Source organism: Myotis lucifugus, unplaced genomic scaffold (genome assembly GCF_000147115.1).
Source record: "Myotis lucifugus unplaced genomic scaffold, Myoluc2.0 scaffold_67, whole genome shotgun sequence".
Classification (NCBI taxonomy): domain Eukaryota; kingdom Metazoa; phylum Chordata; class Mammalia; order Chiroptera; family Vespertilionidae; genus Myotis; species Myotis lucifugus.
Genome location: NW_005871115.1, coordinates 5,390,178 through 5,399,093, shown reverse-complemented (window position 1 = coordinate 5,399,093; position 8,916 = coordinate 5,390,178). Strand labels below are relative to the sequence as shown.

At 43.8% G+C, this 8,916-nt stretch overlaps 1 protein-coding gene across 1 annotated transcript; it reads left to right on the top strand.

The window, feature by feature from the left end:
- The first annotated feature begins 431 nt into the window (after positions 1-431).
- On the top strand, positions 432-2,226 carry RETNLB (resistin like beta). Its single transcript, XM_006090088.2, has 4 exons — positions 432-499; positions 659-810; positions 1,303-1,380; positions 1,962-2,226. The coding sequence occupies exons 2-4, from the start codon at positions 684-686 to the stop codon at positions 2,087-2,089; spliced, it is 333 nt and encodes a 110-aa protein (XP_006090150.1). The 5' UTR covers positions 432-499; positions 659-683; the 3' UTR covers positions 2,090-2,226.
- The last annotated feature ends 6,690 nt before the right edge of the window (positions 2,227-8,916 follow it).

The following is an 8,916-nucleotide window of genomic DNA, read 5'->3' as shown; positions in this document are numbered from 1 at the left end:
AGTAAACAGTATGCTTCCTTGTTTGTACAGTACGGGTCATCAGATTTTCTACTTTCCAACAGCTGGGATTAGCCAGGGACAATAAAATGATGTCTTAACAGGTGATGAGTAGAGCCCTCATTCAGCAGACCATAAAGTAACCTTTTCCTGATTAAAAACAAAAACAAAACAAACAGCCTGTAATCTAGGGTAGTCAACAGAAATTCCATGTGCCAGTCTTATCAGATTGCCAAGAAGAAAAGAGAGGGAAGAACAGGAAAGCCAGATAATTCCCCTTGGCACTAGAGAAGCAGAACAAAGACAGCCAGTGTTTACCAAGGACAAACTAAAGATCATCACTGTTGTGTGCACTCCCCAATTGGCAGAGTCTCTGAAAATGTACTACAGAATGTGTTTGCATGTGTGTACATGCTTGTGTGTTAAGCAGTACCCAGGCTATAAAACATCCTTGCCTGAAGGATGTTTTGCAGACCTTTGCAGACCTTTTCTGAGCTTTTTGGTGAGTGAATCCTCTCTACAGCCACCTTCCTTGCTTCTCCAAACTACTTAGAGAGATCCAAACTCCATCGGACACTGCCATTTCTCCACGTTCTCTTCTCCCTTCCTTCCCAGCACACAGGCTCAGAGATCTCAGCTTTTTTCCAATCTTTCCTCCCAGCTCCAGGATACTGCCTTTCCACAAAATGAAGCCTACCCCTTGCAGCCTTCTCATCCCCATCCTCCTTCTCCTGCTGATGAACGCAGGGAGGACTCAGCAGTCCTTAGATGCCATCGTGGATGAAAAGATAAAGGACGCTATCCAAAGTTTGGGTAATTGACTAGAATTGGGGGAAGCGGGACAATAACCCCTGATCATGCTTCCTGCTCCTAAACCCTAGCTTCTCTGCTGTCCCATCCCTGAAACTCAATCTCTAATCACTCCACTCAAGCCCAAGATTCCTGCCCAGGGCTTTCCCACTCCCCCATCTCCTTCTGGACTCTTGGCTAAAAGTTCAGGTTTCCTTGATATAGTGAAATTGATGGTGATGAGGATGAGGGGGAGGAGGAGGAGGAGAGTAATAATTTATGAACACTCATTATGAATGAGGTATGATGAAAAGTTTTACACAGATTATTTCAGTTAATTTTCACTTTCTGAGGTAAGTACAACTATTACTTTCATTTGAAAAATTAGAAAACTAAACATTAAAACTAGTTAGTCACCTATTCATGGACACAGGGACATATCTGAGGAAGAGGAGATTGAGGAGGGCATTATGGGAAACAGACCATGTGCAATACCCCTTCTTCTCTCCTACTCAGAGTGCAATCCACCTCCCCCAACAAGGATCTCATGTACCAGTGTCACCAACTCTGGCAAACTGTCCTCCTGCCCTCCAGGTGAGTAATTCCATAGGAGGGATGGTGGGTAAGATGCCCTGTGCTCTCCCCTGTCCATCCACAGCTGAGTAATGACTCCTGGCTCCCAGAGATCGCTTACCCATTCTCATTTCCCTTAAGGAAGCTACTGAAGAATCTTGGGTTTCCGCCTCTTCCCTCCCCACCTTTCTTTCATGACCTGATATATGAGCCCTTCCTCTTAATTGTCCTGTTACAGTCCTATCACCTACCAAGTCCCCTGCCAATTATTTCCCTTTTTCAATCTATTGCCCTGTTTCAATGGCTAGAGGCACCAGCACAGAGGTGAATTTATCATGAATGTGAGGGAACAGAAGTGCCTAGCCCCCTCACTTTCACAGATCTCCTCCATGGCCATATACCTAAATGTGTTATTTTATTAAAGAGGACTTTCACAATTGAATTAACTTTAGAACCCACAAAACCTAGATTTATTCCACCCACCCCCGCCTTCCCTCTGAAATTCGTCATATATATTTTTGATGTTACCACTCTGGCTTAGGACTCCTCTAGCCTCTCAAAATCTCAGGGCTCTGACCTCCATGTCTCATGTGCCCATGCAGGGACTTTTGTCACCGGCTGTGCTTGTGGTTATGGCTGTGGTTCCTGGGATATCCGAAGGGAAACCACCTGTCACTGCCAGTGCAGCGTGGTAGACTGGACCACTGCCCGCTGCTGCCAACTGATCTGAGAAGGAGGATGAAAACCCCATTGTGTGACCATGACTGCAATGAAACCAGGACCCCACACAGGAAACATGACTCAAAGTGTCCCTTTCATTTGTTACAACCCTGCTTCTTGGGTAATAAAGGCAATTTTTGCATCTAACTGTGTATGCATATATATTTAAATTTATCTTTATTGTTGAAAGTATTGCAGATGTCCCCTTTGTGTTTTTTCCCCCCCACTGACCCCCTCCACCCTGCACCACCCCTCCCAGGCCTTCAGCACACTATTGTCTGTGTCCATGGGCAATGCATATATGCATATAAATTCCCCAGTTAATCTCTCCCCACCCACCCTCGCCTTCCCTTTGAAATTCATCATATATATTTTGATGTTACCACTTCTGGTTTAGGACTCCTTTAGCCAGAAAATGTTTCTAGCATCCCAATTACTCCATCTTAGCAAGAATTAGGAAAAATATGAGGAAAACGGGGAAAGCTGAGATGGATACTCCAGTTCTTTTATTATTTAACAGAAGGATAATGACTTTGTGCCAGGTATTTTGCTTGGTAGTAGAGGTACAAAGAAAGAAAATAATACATGTTCCCTTGTGGACCTCACCAGCTAACGTAGTGGGCTCCAAACTAGGTGCCGGGTGACTTTCCAAGTTGAAGGCTGATAAAGGCAGTTTTACAATAATCAATTTCTAGATTTTTTTATTTGTATATGCACTGTTTCCTAAATTTAGTGCCAAGATCTCCTTTGATCAAGGTGATAATTTGCCATTGTGTTTCTTCCCCATAACAAAATGAAAACAAGCCCTTACCTGTCACCAAACCTTCCATGATTCATTGTCCTGGGTTATAAAAATCTGTTGAATGTCAAAAAATGATTCAAAATATGGTGCCAATGTTGAGTGATTCAGTGACTGGATGACAAGTCTTTTACAAGTTAGGAAGCTTCCAGGTTTTTACTCAATACTGGAGGAGGACACCATCCAGTTATCAGTGGATAGGCCACCAAAAAATAACTTTTAATAGTAAGTTGCTGTGTGATTTTTAACTAATAATTCAAAAGGAAGTCAAACAAATTGAACAACAATACTATAATAAAATTTCTCCTTCCTACATACTTAATTATGAAGTAGTCTCAAAGCTTATAACTATGAGGGAAGAAAATAGGAATACAAACTTTATTTCTCTCTAGGATTATTTACTCATGGGAATGTAAAATACTTGGGTAAAAAGTAGCTTCATCTTTCTCATTTAAGAAATCATTTACAAAAGATGCCATTTATGTTTATCAATTACTTCTCAAATTTTCTTATGTTTTGTTCAATTGTATACTATTAGTCATTGCAATAATTAATATGTACTCCTATTTATGGCAGCTAGAGTGAGTTTTAAAAAAATATAAGCCAAATTATGTCACTTTCATGTCCAAAGTACTTCTAATGACTTCTCACTACACAAAGAATAAAATCCCAAGTATTTATCATGACCAGGAAAACTCTACATCTAGCCACTGGTTATATCTCTGACCTCATTTCTGATCTTTGCTCACTTTGTCCTGCCCACACCTGTGTTCTTTGTGTTTCTGTAAGTTATAACCACCTTCCTACCTCCGTGCCTTTCCACTCTGTGTTCCCCACATAGTTACATGGTTCTCCACATACAAGGTCAAGCCTCAGTATTTTTCAGAGAAACCTTCCCATCATGCTTTATTGCTTGCCCTCCCACCTTTTTAAAATGCTTCTCAGTCCTGATATCATAATATGTATTTATCTGTCAATCCCTCCCTGGGACATGTGATCCATGAAAGATGAGACCTTATTTAATTTGCTTGTCATTGAATACTAAAAGAGTGCCTGGCACATGGAGGTGCTGTAATGAATGATGAATGAGTCTACTACTAAGTTCAACTTCAAGTCTGAGTCCACTTTCTCTCTTGCTTTCTATTCTTTTTCCTTTACCTCAACCCTGGTCACTGAAGGACAGACATTGTTTTAACTGGTCCCTAGGCTCCATTCTCGAGGTACTTATAGGAGAAATAGCTGTACATGAGAGGGCACCTCTTTGAAAGAAATCCAAAGAGAGATGATGGAGGCTAGAGAGGTTGGCAACTGTAGAAGCAGAAGTCAGATTTTGTTGCTCTGGCTGAAATAGTTCATTGTCCAATCAGTGGCCAGTTTTCCCTTTGTCTGTGTTAACAATACCTGATATTACATTAGGGTGGTCATGTGCCCAGTCCTGAATGCTAAATTACTGTTTAAGCCAATATTCAAGCTCCTGCTCCTCTTGGCCATATATTCTCTGTCCTAGACACCTTTGTATGGGGTGGAGTTGTGGCATGGGACCAAAATCAGGCCAAGAAGACAGAGAAAAACTCGGGACCTCCTGAGAGAGTTTGTTTCTGAATAAAAACCAGAGTTTCAAAATTATCCATAACCCTTGTTGCTTTGAATGTTGGTATGAGAATGTGAGTCTGGAGTTGTCACCATGGAGTTAGTTAATCATTTTGTGGCTTTTGAGGAAAAAGGGGGGAAAGTCTGAAGCTATAATAACATTACTCAGCCACTGAACAAAGTCTAGAGTCATTGAACCTCATTTCTTCATAAGCCACTAATAAATATTTGTACTCATTCACTTTACAAATATTTATTGAGTTCTGCTGGGTGACAGGCTTTGGGATATAGTAGAAGCTAAAATGGACAAGGATTAGTGCCTTTATTGAGCTTCTATTCTAATTTTAATCCTTTAGCAATAGGGATGTTTGTTACTTTCCCTTGGGCAGAATTAGTCAAGGGCAATGTAGTGGTATCTGAGCAGATGACAACTAGAGCTCTTAGACCACACCTTTTCTACCTCTTCCTGCTGAAGGAATGAACAAAGGGTCTATAATGGGAGATGTCACCAAACTTCGCAATTCCTGGCAGGGTGGCTGCCAGCTTGTGGGGCTGCCAAGAAGAGAGGAGAGGGGAAACGGAGAAAGGCGGAAAGACTTCCCTAAGGCAGAGAACCAGAGCAAAGGCAGCTGGTATCTCTCCAGACACACACCGGAGATTGTTTTAGGCTCTTTCTGAAGGTTTTACCCTCCCCAGATACCTTAGACCTCAAGCACTGCCAGTGTTTGTTGGTGAAGATAAGGAAATGCCCTCGATAGGACACCAGAGTGTAAAACATCCTTGCCCTCCCAACCTCAGAAGCCCTTTCCCAACCCTGGCTGTGTGAGTGTGGTGCATAGCTCTCTTCCCTGGCACCCTGCTTCTTGAGACTGCTGCAGAGATCCAAGCCGCCTTGGCCCTGCTGCTTCCCTTCCCCTGCTCCCAAGAGCACTTATTTCTACTTTCCCCTTCCCCTCCTCTCCCCTATGGACCCAGGAGTTGTTTTTCATCTTCTGTCCATATTTTCTTTTATCACAGGTTGCTATCCCTCACAGGATGAAGTCTTCTCATCTTCTCATTGCCCTTCTCTAACTAATGATCTCAGGGGATGCTCAATGCTCCCTAAATTTTGCTATGAATAAAAGCATAAGAACATCTCTCAGTGAACTGGGTGGCTGTATGGGGGAGGTAGTAGAAAGGGGGGAAGTGATGCTCAATTCTGCTACTAAACTCCAGTCTATTTGCCACTTCATCTCCAGATGGCAATCTCCAATCGAAAGAGTCATCTCAAAGCCCCTGCCCTCTCCATCCTTCCTGGCGCTTAAAGCTGCTGGTGATGCAGAGGTGAAGACTACATCTAACATTCTTGATCACGTGCTGTATGCTAGGCACTGTTAGGTGTTCTCTTATTATTCTCTTAACTCCTCAGTACGACACTCTGAGGTAAGCACTGCTATTTCCATTTTACAAAAGGGGAGACTGAGGCTTAGGAAAGTTACATAATTTTGCCAACAGCACATGCTATTAAGTGACTTGATCCTGGACACAGTGACTCCTTTGTATGAGCATAAAAGTGATACAGGATTTGTGAAAAGGGTATGGCCAGTTTAGCCCTCTTTTAGCTTTTTGTCTTGCCCACAGAGTGTAAGCCCTCAGGCTCTACAGAAGGAGCCCTCCTGTACCAGCATCACTAATGAAGTTAATTGGTCATCCTGCCCCTCAGACTAAGTAGTTATATGAGGATAAAGGTGGTTACTCACCCACACCCATTCTCATGCTCCTGGGCTCAAGGTACCATCAGGTTGTCCCCACCTTCACGACTCTAATATCATTGGTTTGAGTCACAAATCCAATATCAATAATTTTATTTCCATCCTTTCCTCCCAAGTTGCTGCTTAAGAATCTGAGGTTTCTTTCTACTCCCTCCCCACTTCCTTAATCTCACCCACCCACCCTTTTCTTTCCTCCAATCCCTTGCCATGTTATCTACCTCCTACTCCATGTCCTCTGTCTCCCTCTCCCAATCTAACCCCACACTGTTTCTGCCCCATCAGGAGGGAGAAGACAAAGGATAATTAACAGAAGGCCTCTCTCAACATCTAAGGGCTGTGGTTTTCTGTCCCTACCCCATGTCATGCTGGGATGTTCGGGTGGCTACGCCTGTGGCTCCTGGGATGTACAGGCGAAACCACATGCCATTGCAGTACAGTCCTATAGGGTGGACCACTGCCCACTCCTGCCACTGCATTTAAGTAAAGGAGGCCAAGATCTCAGACTGGGGACTCTGGAGGCAATAACACCAGAAAACCTCCACCTGTTCTCATGCAAATCATGAATTCAATTCAGGTTCCCTCTGCGTGTGACACCCCTGCTTCCCACATAATAAAGATAATCTTTGCTTATGGCTTTGGTGTTTCTAGCCCCTGGCCCAGGCCTTTTCTCTCTATAGGGTATCTCCCTGCCCCAAGTGCTCCAATGTGTGCTGACATGGGGGAGCTATGGAGAGGATCAGAAGAACTGAAATCAGCATCCCACCTCCACCACCATCATCTCATTCTTCAACAAACATTGAGTCGCACTGTTCTAGGCTCTCTTCTTGGCATTAAGGTCAAGAAGACATGACCATTGGTTTGACTGGGGAGCTGGACTCAGGCAACTGGAGGCTCCCCACTCCCTCCCCTGTGTTTGGAATATGTTCCACTAGCCTTTCCTGTGCCGGAAGCTGTCCAAGGATACAACCTTGAGACAGTAATGGGTGATGAAACTAGATACATGACTGAACCCTGTTAGGCTTCCTGTGTACATGACTGTCCCCAGTTAAATCCTGTATATAAACTTTGAAAATTTGGCAGGTGGACACGGAAATCTACTAGTCTTGCAGTCACCTAAGATAAACCTCATACGTTTCCTTGTTTAGTGGCCTGTCAATCTGGAGTGGTCTGCTTTTCTTGGTTTCTCCCTGTCCTCTGAGTTAGGGGGGCTGGGTTCAGATTACATCCAGGAAGCTTCTGAGAAGGTTGAAACCCAACACACACACACACACACACACACACACACACACACACACGAGTGCTCACCATCTAGAAATTTCCTTAGATATCAAGCTCTCTGCTCGGGAGCAACTTTGGTGGTCTAGTGATCACCTTCCTGATTACTACACACTGTTTTAAAATATAAGTTTTATTATTTAGGTAAAGCCAGCAGATCAGGAGATGGCTGCCATTGAAAAGATAGTTTGTTATACTTAGAGATCCAGGAAAAAGGGACATGCCACACTATGGGGTGGGATCGTGGCACACAGGGGAGCCAAGAGGCAGAGTGAGGCGGGCAGGCAAGAGCCCCCCTCCATGTGGTTTACATGAGAAGGAATGGGTAAGGCAGGGTAGGAAGGTTTAGGATCAACTAATTTACACAATTTCAGCAAGCTCTGGGGCATAGGGGCTGTTCTCCTTGTCTGGTATCTGGCCTTGTGGTGATGAGGGCAAGTGGATAGTGGCCCAGAGTGTGAGACCCCAACAAAGGAAGTGAGTAAGGTTATGGGCTCTGGACAAGTTGCTTTGCACATCACAGTCTAGTTGTTGGATATCCCTAGAAATTAGCTAACCTGGGGAAGGGCAGGCCCTCCAGGGTCAGCAGAGCCCCAAGACGTCAAAGCATCAGAAAGTAAAAGGCATGTTGAATACACTCACTAAGTGGTCGGTTTTGTTGACCCTTCCTCCAGGAAAGGAGCCTGGAACATAATTCCTCATTAGACCACTATGAGGCTCCAGGTTGAGAATTCATATATGATCCTCAGATCCTTCTAAGTATGCTAGAATCTCTCTGTCACAAGCTCCACAGATCCTGTGAGCAGAGCTCAATGCTTAAGTCTGGTTCATTGTCAAGGTTAGACTGACTGTGCTCACTTCACCGTGCAGTTCTCCTTTCATGGTATTTGAGCAATTTGTTCAAGAGTTAGTTACAGACCTGGAACTGGATTCTATGCTGATACCAAAAGATAACCCCTGAGTTGTATTATCTTGTGGTAAAAAACAGAAAAGCCTTTTGTCTTTGGAGAAGCCAAGTCAAAGAGAAAGTAGCAGGTGCCAAAGGCAGGTGGTAATTCTTCCTGTAGCTTTCCGGTGTCTCCAGAGCCAGTCCCTGAGTGCAGGCCCTCTCTCCAGAATCAGGAACCAGGAGTCAGACATCAACTGACAATGTTCACGGCTTCCCCAAACCATAGGAAGAAATCTTCATTCTACTGTCTCTGGGATCCAGCATAAACGAACCTGCTTCTGACTCTAACATGAATGACCATTCAGCCCCTACACCTGGAAATCTGCAATCATTTGTCCCAGGCTGACCAGTTCCCAATGTCTCCAGTAAGGAAAATAAATCACGTACTGTTATGAAACCATATAGCCTTAGCACCCAGGATTTTTAGACAGTTCTCTTCAATTCTATATCAAGCACTTAATACTAAAGTAAAA

Bases quoted from the DNA above. Each gene is read 5' to 3' on its own strand.
- RETNLB (XM_006090088.2), top strand. From the start codon at position 684: ATGAAGCCTACCCCTTGCAGCCTTCTCATCCCCATCCTCCTTCTCCTG. The intron at 811-1,302 runs GTAATTGACTAG...TCTCCTACTCAG, and splicing joins GGACGCTATCCAAAGTTTGG to AGTGCAATCCACCTCCCCCA. The intron at 1,381-1,961 runs GTGAGTAATTCC...GTGCCCATGCAG, and splicing joins ACTGTCCTCCTGCCCTCCAG to GGACTTTTGTCACCGGCTGT.